This window comes from Nanorana parkeri, unplaced genomic scaffold (genome assembly GCF_000935625.1).
Source record: "Nanorana parkeri isolate BGI_ZX_2015 unplaced genomic scaffold, ASM93562v1 scaffold870, whole genome shotgun sequence".
Lineage (NCBI taxonomy): Eukaryota > Metazoa > Chordata > Amphibia > Anura > Dicroglossidae > Nanorana > Nanorana parkeri.
Genome location: NW_017307138.1, coordinates 655,059 through 669,081, shown reverse-complemented (window position 1 = coordinate 669,081; position 14,023 = coordinate 655,059). Strand labels below are relative to the sequence as shown.

Below are 14,023 nucleotides of genomic sequence, written 5' to 3'. Positions count from 1 at the left end.
AATATCTAATGTATTTAGATAATTAAGTAAACCTGTCATGGAACCTCTTGTTTTGTAAATGTTGTTATGCTGGTCCACTAGCTTAATACTTTTTAATTTGCTGATCTGGAAAAAGTATGCAGAACAAGAAAGTCAGTAGTCCTTATCTGAGTACCTGCTCTCGGTCAGCTGGGTTCACACTAACAAAACATGGATTAACATGCGTTGCCTAAAGCTTTTATTTGAGCATAAACCACACCTGAACATTTTTTTGAAATGCAACAAAACATGATATTGCGTTACTGCACTGCAAGAACTGTAACTCAGGTATGTTGCTTTGTTTGATTTTTGAATGCCACACCAACAAACGAAGGGGTCCGTTTATCAATGTTTTCACCCAAGATTCACATGACTTTCATCCAAGATTTACCCATTTTACGGTTAAATCTTATGTGAAATGGGTGAATTGTGGTTTAGAGTTGTATGAATCTTGGGTGAAAACATTGATAAATGGATCCTTTAGTTAGTTGGGATGCCATTCAAAATAAATTACACCTCAACTAACATGTGAAGGTTCATATAACTTCATTAAGAAGACCAAAGCTTTAATTGTTCCAGGAGTGACAGAGCATGACATTTTATAAAAATAGTGTAATATTGGTGAAGTTAACATACAGCACTTCTTGTCCACTATCTCTACAGTTGTAACATATACTCTGTATCTGGATATACTCATGAGCAAACACAGTAGTCCATGCTGCCATTGCATTTTCGGCAGTCATTGCTCCAGTTGAAAAATGGAAGAAAGACAAATGTCTGTGATGGTAGTGTCCAGTCAAACCCTTTCTATAGTTTTACAATTAAAAAATGCTGGCTATAATCTGTTTGCTATTGATACCACATATGCTATTCTTTCTACCAGATACTTCTACCAGATATTTCTAGATACATTTCATCTGAACATCCTATTTTTTTCCAGGAACTGTCCTCGATGATCTGTCTAGAGACAACACGTGTGTCCCTGTCAGCGACTGCCCTTGTTTTTTCAATGGGCAAATCTACAGTCCCGGAGATCACATTCGTACCGATTGCAGTGTTTGGTGAGCAAGCAAACTAAACAATGAGGAAAGTTTCTCCATCCATTGTGTAACATTGTTGTATTCTGAGTCGACATCTTTCACTCAGAGACAGTTACACAATTGCAGCAGGTGTTGGTCCACTGACTTGACTGATGCTTTGTAATCTGCGTCACACATTGTTTCACTTGGCACAAAGATCAAACTGTAATATCCATACTGTTAGTTAGGCGCTTATCTATTATTTATTATTTGAACATATAGTGTGTTTTTTTACTTGAAGAGTGTGTGTGTGTGTGTGTATATATATATATATATATGTACAGTATGTATAATTAAATAGGAACTCTGGGCAAAATGTTGCTTAACCCTGGCTGCAATGCAAGGTTTAAGTACTTGTTTTCCTCTAGGTGTGAAAATAACAAAGTTATACTTACTTGAAACTCGCAGCCGGCTTGCTGTTAGGCCGGTCCCTGGAGCCGCTCTCCTCCTCCACTGCAGCGGTCTAAGGTCCTGTGAATAATTAGGTCCAATACACTGTGTATAGAACGTGAGGTCACCGAGGGATATTCCATCACTGGAATAGGAGATAGGCTGAAGGGAGCGCTCTAAGGTTCGGATGAGTATAAGTTTGTTATTTTTGCATCTAGAAAACGAGCCCTTAACACTTGCAGAGCCAGGGTAGCTTCACTGCAAGGATTAAGAAAAATGTTGCCTGCAGTTCTCTTTAATATGTTGCATTATAATTTCCATCCAGCAGTTGGGGCTCTAAGCTCTTTTACACATGTTTACCTGTCTATACTAAGCTGCTCTATTGAAAAAAAATCTGGTTACTGAGCTCGGTAGCAATAGCTCTAATTGAAATGTAAACACATAAGAAAAAAAAATGTAACTATCCAGTGGATTTCACTTCTGATTTTGTGAGATATTTCTACTAGCTGGATTAGGAGATTGATGATGTAGGAGCTGGGGATTTAGCAACAGCTAGCAGCCAAGATATCCAAGGCTCCAACACTTCAGGAACTCTTGATTTCCTGACAGATTGACAGCGTTGATAACTCTGCTTTGACATCTTAAATTGCTGTGTCAGAGTTTGCCAATGTCAGTTCATCTTGTACAGATTGCAAGCATGTGTTTAGTAGAACTAACAAAATCTGGTGATGATGAATTCTCAATGCTCTGTTACCTTAGTACCATGGGTGCACTCTGGGGGGGATTAATCAAAACCGGAGCAGCTGTGCATGGCAACCAAACAGCTTCTCTCTTCATTTTGGTCAGTTAAGATTTGAAAATGAAACAGAGAATTTGATTGGTTGCCATGTACAGCTGATCCAGATGTTTTCTGCTCCAGTTTTGATCAATGCCCTTCTCTGTTTTTAAAGAATAACTCCACTTTATGACTATGTTTCAAGTTACACCCTTATTCAGGGCATATCATGCACAATTCAGATAAATAGTTTCAGAACATACATATTTTTTCCTTTGATGCAAAACTCCAGGCAGGTTGAAATACATATGTGTGTAATTCTGTTCAGCCTTGTAATTTACACACTTGTACAACGCTACACAGTCAGGATGATGATTGAAGTAATTTCTGGTTCAGCATTACAGCTTCACTGGTTACATACTTTCTTACATAAACAGTGAGGATTCTGACATATGGTCCGATAACAGACTGGAGCCAGAGAGGTGGCACCGGAAGCTGCATAGCTGAGCCGCCTGCATGTAGAGTGTATCAGAATTCTTATAAATTGCAAGACTGCCTGAACAGAACTGCAGTTTAAGGTGTATCTAAAGCCAATATATTTTTTTCCATTTTAGATAGCATATTTTCATTTTTTTTTTTGCCATATATGTCCCACTGGGGAGATTTCCTTTAATGTCCTGTACTGTACACAGACAGGAAGTAAAAGGAAATCTCTCCAACCTGAAGTAAATCCCTTCTTAGACTGGAATAAGAAAAGGTCCCCTCTTATCCTGCTCTGATGACATCTTGAAATGTTGGATTCTCCCTTAGCATTGTCTCAGTGACAGCAGTTATCAGGGTACGCAGAGAAAGTAAATCTCCAATGGAGACATAGACAGCAATGATAACCTGGGGACATATCCAATCCAGCACCTGACCCTGAACGCCGCTGATAGGGAGGACATGGCTGCCAGTAATAACATATCATTGCTGATAAAAAAAAAAGGAGAAAGCCGGCACCCCTTAATGAGTCTCAGTTGTTGATTGAGGGCGTAACAAGACAGATGAAAAAGAAAATGTGCCCAAAAAAGTTCCTCCCCCAATAGAGCCTCACAGGACCCCTTTTCTCAAGATGACAGATCACAGTGAAAAAAATGGCTTTAGATACTCTTTAAATGGCTATTAAATTGATTTAGCTTTAGCAGGAATATGAAGATTAGAGTATAGGAATATATAACATTTACAGTTCTATATATGGCTGCCGTGGTCCTTTAAACAAGACACATTCTAGCAGTTTATTTATGAAGGTGAGTCACCAGACTGGGAAGTAAGGGCTGCCCTGCAAATAAGCAAACTACAATAAAAGGACCACACCAAGAGATGGCAAATAGAGCTAGCCAAATAATGCTAATTGCTGCGTAAATTGCTGCTTTGTCTATTCGCAGTCACTGTGGCAGCTTATCCGTAAATTTCACAATCAGTACACAAAAGCATGCTTATCTGTGTCACATCAGACTGTGACAAGTAGTGGAAAGTATACTAATCTCCCCTTTACATGGAGCGTGTGAGTTATGGGCAACTACCATGCAATTTCCAATAAATGCGTGTGTATTATTAGGTTTCAAGGCTTAATATGTCTACCTGTGTTCTCAATCAAGTCAATTACACATGATTATCTATTGAGCAATGTAAGGATATTATTGTTACACAGATCAGCACAGAAATATGTCTTCATATCTTTTTAAAGAATGGAAATTATTTGTTAGGTTCATGGGGTGCATACAGGTGCCACTAGTGACTTTTAATTAATGAGATAAAAAATGGAAGCTGCAAGTGTTGACCTCCTTCAGAAAATAATAGTTGCCTGGCTGTCTCTGGCATCAGTAATTTCTGAGACACTTGCACAGAATGCAGCAAGTGAAGCTAGAAGAAAGTTATAATTTTAGATCTGTATACTTGTTCCTGGTTTATTGATGTAGAAAGTGCTACAGCTTTTTGCTGCTATCTGGGATGTTAGTGGCACTTCCTGCATGATCATTGAAAAGGAAGTGATGGTTGGCTCTCCAACAGGGAGAAAGAAAAGTATAAAAGTATGGTTAGTATATTTAAAAAGGATTACAAACTCCATCATTTTTTTACTGCATTGTGTCCTTGTTGGAGAGATCTCGTTTGTCCCTCCTGTATGGTCAGTGGGACAGGAAATGAGGAGACATCTCCCCAACAGACAGACTTCAATAAAACCTGACAAAGGCACACTTCTTGCCAGATTTGTGGCAAACCTTTTTATAGTATAGGAGCTTTGTCAGAGACAGTGCTCTTATCTATAACCTAAGCTGTAACCCATATTTACATATGTACTGTATGTTGGAATACATGTGTTTTTCTCATTTGTATGGCAAAATGTTGTTGTAATCCTCACTGGTTTGAATGCTTTAAAGTCCAATTAAGCCTTCTGTTCAAATCAGCTAAATACATTTCAAATGCATCAAAACACAAGCAGGGATATTCACAAAAGGTTGAAAAGTTTGAAGAAGGCGGGAGAAGTGAGCAATCTAGGACAAAATAGCTGATTTCTAAACATTCTCCAATTCAGGTCACTTTCCAGTTAAGCTATGTTGTTCTAGATTGTTCACTTCTTCTGCCTTCTCTATACTCTTCACTCTTTTGTGAATAACCCCAAAGGTGTTCAATGTTCCTTTTCTTTCTAAAGCAGCTACAGTCTGAGGAAAACCAGTGATCTCCCTGCAGAGGTCCAACATGCCTCAGTCAGTCAGACCTATATGCCTGCAGTTAGCAAAACTCATGTTCACTGCTGATTAGAGATTTCTGGCTCTGACTCAGCAAATGGCATTTCATATCGCTGCTTCCCTACAGGGAGCAAGAGTCCCACTCTGCAACATGCTGGCATTATGCAGGCTTTTCCACTCCGGCTGTGGCTTTTTTTTTTTCAAGTAAACCAGCTACAATAGTTTTCATTTTGTTTGGATACACCTAGAAGGTATACAGCTAATTTAAACTGAAAGTTCAGTTAGACTTCTGTAAATGAAAAAAAATCAGATAATGATCAGATAATGTGAGTAAAATACTATATGAAGAAAGGAAGAAAAATACTCAATGCTTTTATATTCTCTAGCCAATGTAATGCAGGACAGTGGAGCTGCACGAATACTCCTTGTCCTGGAAGATGTGCTATAGAAGGCGGCTCAGTGATCACAACTTTTGACACTAACTCATACCGGTTTCATGGAATTTGTACATACGTCCTGGTCATGGTAAGACTATCAGTCTTTTTTCCTTCTATATATCGTATAACAATTGCCCTTGTGCTAAGACTTAATTGAACAGGCTTTTTACTTTAGGTTTTGTCCAATGAGAAGTGACCTATATCATTGAGATTATGTCATAGAACTTGGAGGCCAATATTTTCTTGAGCTTTATTGCCTGGGTCCTTTTAAGGAGATATACTTCAGCAAATAATACAAATAACATACCAGCACTTAAATAGAAGCAAAAAATAGAAACATAAACCTAATTCTTTGTGACATTGCTTTTGGAAAAGCATGGGTTAGTTTTATGGTTACATTATTTTTTGCTGTTTATTGTATTTATCTTGTAGGGCAAATCTATCCTTTAGCCATGATTTGTGTGATAATTGTATTGCCTTATAGCATTGGGCAACTTACTTTAGGCATATATAGTAGTATATTTAATAACATGAATGAATGTGTATTTTCATGGTACAGGGCCCGAGTTTTCCTGAAGGTGGCACCATCATGGGAACATTTGAAAAGTGTGGTGTGAGCTCATCAGAAACTTGTTTCACAAGTGTCATCTATACAACATCAAATGTGAGTTGCTTCAGCCAAAAACATCTACAAATTTTCTGCTTTACATTAAATAGGTACGAGCAAACAATCTGATTTATAAAACTGTGGGCGGTAGAGAAATGGATATTTCTTCTAGGTCTGCTTTCCTTGAAGAAGAACTAATGCCACCCATTAAAAAATATGTGCTTCAGCATCTATTTATCAGTGCATTTGCATTTTTCTCTTCCTGTAAAGTCTTACAAATACCTGTTGATCCAGCCAGTGAGATCCACCTAATGCAGCTCTTTCTGTGATGGGGTGGCAACAATGCTGCACTGCTCCTAAATTCAGAGTAGTGCTGCCACTCTCATGTGGGCTGTGCTGCTTGTAAAATAGTGAGATGAGAAGATGTTACAGGGTGTACGGCTATTAGCCTCGTCATAGGTAACTAAGCAACCATCCACAAACACAGGACTAATGACATCTGAATTGATGTCGCTATGGGTTATAGTACTTGACTGCTTTTTTTGCACAAGATTATTCCGTTAAGGCCTTGGACTGTTTAATTGCCATAGGCATTGTATATAGCAAAGAGTCTCTAAGTAATCCAAGAGCAGGCTTTGGATCTTGGAATATGGATTCTGATCACCAGCAGCACAAGTGGGATTATCGCAAGCAGAGCACAATACCAGGACTTTAACACTGATTCATAAGGTCTACTTGACAGAACTCTGTAAATGAAAAACAGCTACCATTTAAGCTAAACACTTTTCCACATAAGGCTCACCCCATGAATCCATGAATCCTCCGTAAGGTACAGAATACTTTGTTCCTGGTCTTATTTTTATCTTTTTTCTTTCAGAAAAATTATATCACTTAACAATGAAACATTTTCTATAAAAAAGAGTTCATTAAAAGTAGTATAATTACTTGGCAGTTAAACAGATGTTTCTAAGTTCACTTAGAAAGGTTTAGTCATTTGACAGTTAAATAGATTCTTGCACAAGTTCATTGGCAGAAGCTCAGGAGGGAATATTTTGTACCTTATGGAGTGGCTCATGCTAGAGGGTCTATTTGATACATAATGTATTAGGCCTCTTGTAGGAAAGTGCATTGAAGCAGTATTGTATAGCAATAAGCCTTTCACCTTCATTTCTCTAACTTACTAAGAGTGAATATCTTAGGCAACACGGTCATTAATATTTTCTAATGCCTTTATACACTGAGTGGCCAGATTATTATGACCACCTGATGTTTGTAGGCAAATTAGCTATATTTAGCTATAATTTCGCGCTGAAGTTGCTAGAGGGCCAGACCATTATAAATAGGGAAGCAGGTTGTTTACCACGACAGTAGAAGTGATTTTTTTTTGAAGATATGGGTAAACAACGCGATTTAACAGCCTTTGAACGTGGGATGATTGTTGGCGCTCTGAGCCATGGAGCGAGTATCAGCAAAACAGCAGAATTCAGCAGAAGAAGAGCAGCTGTTGTTAAAGTGGTTAAAGACTGGACTGTCAGCCGAAAATCTGGGTCTGAACGTGCAAATTTTGGCCATCAGCGACTAGTCAATGTTAGGGCAGAACGCAGAGTGGCAAGACTGGTACAAGACAACAGAAGTGCAACAGTGCAGTGTCAGATTCCTCGCATCACCTTTCAACATCTCGTGGAGTCACGAGGCGGCCCAACGAAGCCATCTCATGGAGTCATCTAGTGGCCCAACGAACTACTGATGGGGTGGTCATAATAATATGAGGCTTTATATAAAGAGAGTCGAGCAGTTTCACATAGAGAGTAGATACTTGGTCATTATTTTTTTTAATACCTGTGTGGAAAACAAAAGAAGTGATAATGATTAAATCTTTTTAATCTCACATTGCTTCATTACAGGGTGCCATAATATTGTCCAAAAAGGATGAAATCATGGTGGATGGTCAGACTAGGCAGCTGCCTTTTATTTCAGGTGAGTGCTACTATCGTGACCATGTAAGCCAAACCCTGCCTTTGCAATGGAGTGTATTGGGAAGATCTTTCCTTTTTAGGAGAAGTCAGCGGTAAAGGCCCTGAAGAATAATACATACAAAATTAAAAATAAATCCTGGCAATTACTTTTATAATTGCATAAAAATATACTTTCTATTCTCATAGATGATGTATTCGTGATAAGACAGTCTTCCACAACCATAATCCTGTACACAACATTTGGTCTAGAGATCGTGGTGCAGAGAATTCCTGTTTTCAGTGCCTACATTAAAGTGAACAGAAGTTTCTTTGGAAACACCAAAGGTAATGACAAACAAGGGAGAAATAAGATTGCCTTGGGTGCCATCTCATATCACAGTAAACCCTCTCCATCCTGGCAGAACCATTATTACTACAAAGCTTACAATGTAAGAAAAGGCAGCACTGACAAGTAAAGCAACATTCTACTTCAACTTGGGTGTTAAAGTGTTAATTGTTTAGGACTGAGGTGAGAATTTGGTAATTGGAATTGGTTATTAAGTGCTGGGGTGTGGGTTAAATAGTAAGTGGCAAATGTTAAAGCTTGTAACATGTTAAATGTTAAAGTTTGTAACCCAATAACATGTTCCGGTTATTGGGTTAAGTGATGGACAGAATATTAAAGGTAAGGGCTCATTTTTAAAGGGGAGGCTAGGGAGTTGGGGCCTAGTGACACTTAGTGGGGGCCTAGTGACACTTGGGGGTCTATTCACAAAGCTGCCGAAGGATCTGGCCGTAGCTTCGGCCGATCCTTCGGCTAGCTTCGTAACTTCACTTTCACCTAGTTAGTGCTGAAAACTACCAGCATCAAGCTTTTGGTGTCTAGGACATACCATAATTAAAGATACCGATATTTAACTATGCATTTGTTCTCTAAGACACAATTATTAACTCCACTGCTTTATCACATTATTATTAGGTTTGTGCGGCAACTTTAACAGTGAAACCCAGGATGACTTCATGTCCAGCTCTGGAATTATAGAAGGGACAGTGACAGTATTTGTAGACTCTTGGAGAGCAGCTGCCAACTGCAAAGCTGCCCAAAATATGGATGTTAACCCATGCTCTATGAGTATATCCAATGGTAAGTGCAATCGCAGTTCACTGCAGCAGTACAACTGACCTCTTTATTTCACATTAATAGTGTTAAGTGAAAAGTTTGAGAATACATGAACAAAATAATGAATCACAGGTAGCCATAAGCAATACTGTTTTAACATGGAAACATACTTTATAAAAGCATATGAAGGCTGAGATGGCTTCAGCCAGAAAACAAAGTAAAAGGAAAGAGGAAGTATTGTCTGTTTAATTACAGAATGAAAGTGTACACTGTATAGGTTGCAGTAGACAACTAGCAAGTTTTGTTTTGTTCAGCCTTCTTTTTAGATCAGCCCCAATGATATCAAAAGTATTATTATTATTATACAGGAATTATATAGAGCCAGCAGTTTGCGCAGCGATTTACAATATAAGAAGTAGGAGAATTTCACTGAATACTGCACATTATTGGATAAATGTAACATGCGGTAAGTGTTTGTGGCCATATTAATGCATCTTGCATTCCAAGCTAACTTTAAATAATTTGTTTCTGTTGTTAGAACTGTTTGCACAGACACACTGTACAGTTTTGGTGAACAAGGGAACTCCATTTGATGCATGTCATTCACTGGTGGATCCAGAGCCCTACTACAAGGTGAGATAATTATTAAGTCTTATTAGTGCCGGACACATAAAAACTCTTGTATGTAGAGGAACAGTATGGAACTGTGTTTTTCAATCAGTTCTAGTTGGGTGGGTTATGTCTCTGAAACTCCTCTTATGTATTTGTAAGGCCCCTTTCCTGGAGAGTGACATATTTTCATGTTGAACATAGAGGGTCATTCGTGAGGTGAAGGGCACATACTGTAAATTACACATTCACTACAGTGCCTGAGCCTACCCTATTTCTCACACCACCTGGAGCTTCAGGACCACATAGTTATCTATGTTCTGCAGCACTCACAGTGCTCTTTGAGCAAAGGTACTAGAGACTCAGCTTTATGCACTCCTTTTCAGACACAGGCCAGCGTTCACACACTTGTCTAACTGAAAATTTGAGGAAGCCTCTATCATTTGGAGGCCACTACATTCTAACTCCTTGCATAGGTCACAGACCAGAGAGGCATATTTTCCTCTCTATTTGAAGCCACATTTACAGTATATGGCTTCTGTACACCTTGCTTTTGGCCCAAATTCCATAACCCAACCAACATCCGCTTCAGTTTCCAGAGCACAGATTCTTTGTTAGCACTACTGGAGATAAAGAACACATACCTAATGTAATTGTAAAGAACTTTTAGGCCCTATTCAGATGCGTGCATTGCAGTAAGTAAAACATTTTATAACATGCTACAGCAGAAAACTGTAAAACATAAAACACAATGCAGGCCGATGGGGGTTACATTCACAATGTGTTTTAGCTCACCACAATGCCAGATGTAAAGCATTTGTGGGTTGTGTTGTGGTGTTTTTTTTAAATGCTTCATGTTCATTAAATGTGCATTTTGGTGCACTGGTAGTCCATTTAAAATGAATGGACGTCCTTGACATAATGCACGTTAATGTGTAAGTGTTGTCTCAACACCCACAACAGTTTGATTTGATTGGACCCTCACTGATGTCTATGGAAACACAGAAACAGAATATAAAATCCCCAAACAAGGAGAGTCTTTTTCAGCTGCCTAGGGAATCCCTGGGGTAACACGGTCCTAGGCCTGTTTTCGCCTGAAATGGTGTACTCCAGTGAGGGATCACAGCACACAGAGAAAGGTGTTATTTCTCTGACTGCCTCCACAGAATGACCTTCTCCACCCAGCAACCAGCACCCTTTCCTTAGATTAGAGGAGATTTCCTCCAGTCCAACAACAGAACTTCTGATGCTATTCTATGGCAGTAAAAACTATGTAAACATGAGTTTCATACTGACCTCGACCTTCTCTCTTTTACTTGCTAAGTCCTACCACAAGCCATATGTACTCTACAATATGCAATGATGGTACTGTCTATGTAACTCAGGTATTATTGCTTGTGTTTTGCATTTCAGAGATGTGTCTATGAAGCGTGTAACTATCAGGAGACAATTAATTTAATCTGCTCTGCATTGGGCTCTTATGCTCGGGCCTGTGCAGGAAAGGGAGTTCAGGTGAAGAACTGGCGAACTGCCACTAACTGCAGTAAGTAAATAATGCCATACACAGTGTGAATTTCATATTAAAAAAACAGCACATTGTCAAAATGCACTAAAATTCCCCAATGCTAAAAATATCAGAGCAAAATCTATACAGAGCTGAATTGTTTATACGTAGACCCAACAGAAACATTCTCAGTCTTAGACTACCATCATGTAGATTAGATATACTAGTAGATGTACTGTTACAGTGCAGTGGAACAATGGTGAAAAGTAAACATTTTAATTTAAAATATTTCTATTACTGTTCAGTTTTTCACAATGCTATACAGACTTGGTGTGACACCACCATCATGAAAGGCAACTTTGTAGATTGCAGTATGCCTACCTGCTTTGTGTATTCTCATGAGCCTATGAATGGGCATCACTATACTATTGAGCTCTCCCCTTTCTGTCAGTCTGTCTAAATTCTACACAATTCTACTAAGTGGCTCTTCCGTACTCACATTTTATTGCATACAGGGAAATATTAGACATTATTAAACATACTTTTAATTTGTTATATTAGTGGCATTTAAAAATGAATGTATTTTTTAACTATTACATTAGATGACTAAAGGTTCTTTTCTGCAAGAATTTGAAGGACACAGGATGTCTTCCATTGATAGGTATAGCTGCCATCTCTAGGAGGTTGAACACAAAGAAAGCAAAGGCTCAGCCTTCTCTAGTAACTATACCCCCAAATGTAAAGCAAAGTCTCTTTTACTGTGTGGATGTGGCAAAATCAGCAGATGCTACTTTTTAACCTAAGGTCCTACAGGCAACAACATGATCCTGTCAGGCACCCATAAGGGATTTTTTTGTACTGACCACAAAATTATTTTCTTGAGTAGTTTATCACAGCTCCCTTCCTCCATATGGTTATCTATTGTAGTGTTTTTCCTGTTACTACAGTTATATTCATAGGAAGGTTACCTTTTGTTACTACAATTTGTTTACTGTTTTCTACTCCTGAGCTTGTGCAGTACATGTCGAGGTGTAGCCACTAGCGTAGGCTGAGCCTTTGTTTTCTTAGTGTCCAAGCTCATGGAGACAACAGCTATGTCCATGATTTAAGGACTGACTTCCTGTGTTCCCCCAATTAACTACTAGAAGAAAGGATTTACAGTGTGCACACAAAAAAAAATACCTTCTGTGATTGTATCTGCTTGGAGTTCTTCTTTGAATTTATAAAGATGGTTTTATAAGATAAAGCTTCCAAGTTTTAATAAAGATGTCTACCCTAATAGTTTATGTTTATAATATATAGTGACAAATCACATATGTCATTTTGAATCTTATTTTAACTTTATGCTGTTCAAAGGATAGTTCTTTTGCCCAGGCACAGATTTTCAGAACACAGCTTTAATACACATTGAATGAGAAATACATCCGTTTCATAGTTTATTATTTATGCCTTAAATCTGACACCGTGTCTGAAAAATGTGTGACTCATAAGGTGCCTAAAAACCTGTTTATCCACTGATGTATTTCTTACTAAACTGAGGAGACGTCTTATACGCAATGCATCATACGCAATGCATCTGTGCCATCTAGTGTCTAAACAGAAATGTGATCCATACAGTATTAATGTGTGCCTTTAACATTTTCTGCATGCAGTGTGAGTTTAAAGATAAAGCCTAGAATGGTTTTGGGTGAGCTAATTATTACTTTTTTTATTTCATTACATTTATACAGTTTCTAATCAAAGCGTATTTTTTTTTACTGTTTATATAAACTCTTAATTTTACCAATTACTATTTGGGAGAACCAATTACGCTGGTTTATTTTAAAAAATTATGTTTTTTGTGAAAACCGCACAAATCATCAACGTTTTAATTTTAGACTTTCTGGGTTTGATTTATCAAAGGCAAAAAGGCTGTTCACTTTGCAAGGGAATTTGCACTCAGGGAAGCGTTCCCTGCAAAGTGCAATTCTCTTGCAAAGTGAATAGCCTTTTTGACTTTGGTAAAGCAACCCTCCCTCTCTATAGATATATCCAAAGCAAAGAGGTAAATGAGAGAGAGAGAGAGAGAGAGAGAGTTGTCACTACTCTAATTATTTAGCTGCATATTTGTCCTTTGAGCTTGAGGCATTGTGGTCTGTAAACAAATGTTGATTAGCTTAGTAAACTTATGATATAAGAACAAGCTGTACATGACCTTTAATTTTTTTAAACCTCTCTCTGCAGCTATTACTTGCAGTGGTAACCAGATATACAGTGATGACACCACCTCATGTGGACGGACCTGCCTGTCTCTCTCTAATGTACAGCTGGAGTGTTACCCAAATGACATCCCAATTGAAGGTTGCAACTGTCCTTTGGGATTTTATTTAGATGATAAACACAGATGTGTCTCAAAATCACAATGTCCTTGCTATGTGAATGAGAATACCGTCATTAGGCCTAACCAGCAAACAGTTGTCAATGGACTTACTTGGTAAGTGATATCAAGACATCATCTTTCAAAATACAGATCAAGGGCAGACAGCTTTGACAGGGCACTTGCTATTAAGACTGTATACATCCCTTAAAATGGAGATCAGTGTTTGCCAGACGTATAATGAAAATAGAATAGACATGACTACTTTTAAAAACTTTTGTTGAAGCACTGGAGCCCCCCAAAGGGGCCATCTGTTAGTCTAAAAAGGGTCCTACTATTCCTCAATTACCTCAAAGACTAAACAGTATATATAATAATAAAGTGCACTGCGCTAACAATATCAAAGAATGATACCAAAAAACCTTTTTAAAATGCAATGTTTTAACT

General features: G+C 38.2%; 1 protein-coding gene across 1 annotated transcript in view; it reads left to right on the top strand.

The window, feature by feature from the left end:
* Positions 1–14,023, top strand: part of MUC6 (mucin 6, oligomeric mucus/gel-forming) — a gene marked incomplete at its 3' end in the record, with an annotated part of 50,960 nt that overhangs the window by 25,161 nt on the left and 11,776 nt on the right. The window contains exons 9-16 of the mRNA XM_018565652.1: positions 959–1,079; positions 5,375–5,513; positions 7,937–8,009; positions 8,195–8,332; positions 8,967–9,131; positions 9,646–9,740; positions 11,130–11,259; positions 13,444–13,693. Of these exons, the coding sequence (XP_018421154.1) occupies positions 959–1,079; positions 5,375–5,513; positions 7,937–8,009; positions 8,195–8,332; positions 8,967–9,131; positions 9,646–9,740; positions 11,130–11,259; positions 13,444–13,693 (1,111 nt within the window). The remainder of the gene's footprint in view (positions 1–958; positions 1,080–5,374; positions 5,514–7,936; positions 8,010–8,194; positions 8,333–8,966; positions 9,132–9,645; positions 9,741–11,129; positions 11,260–13,443; positions 13,694–14,023) is intronic.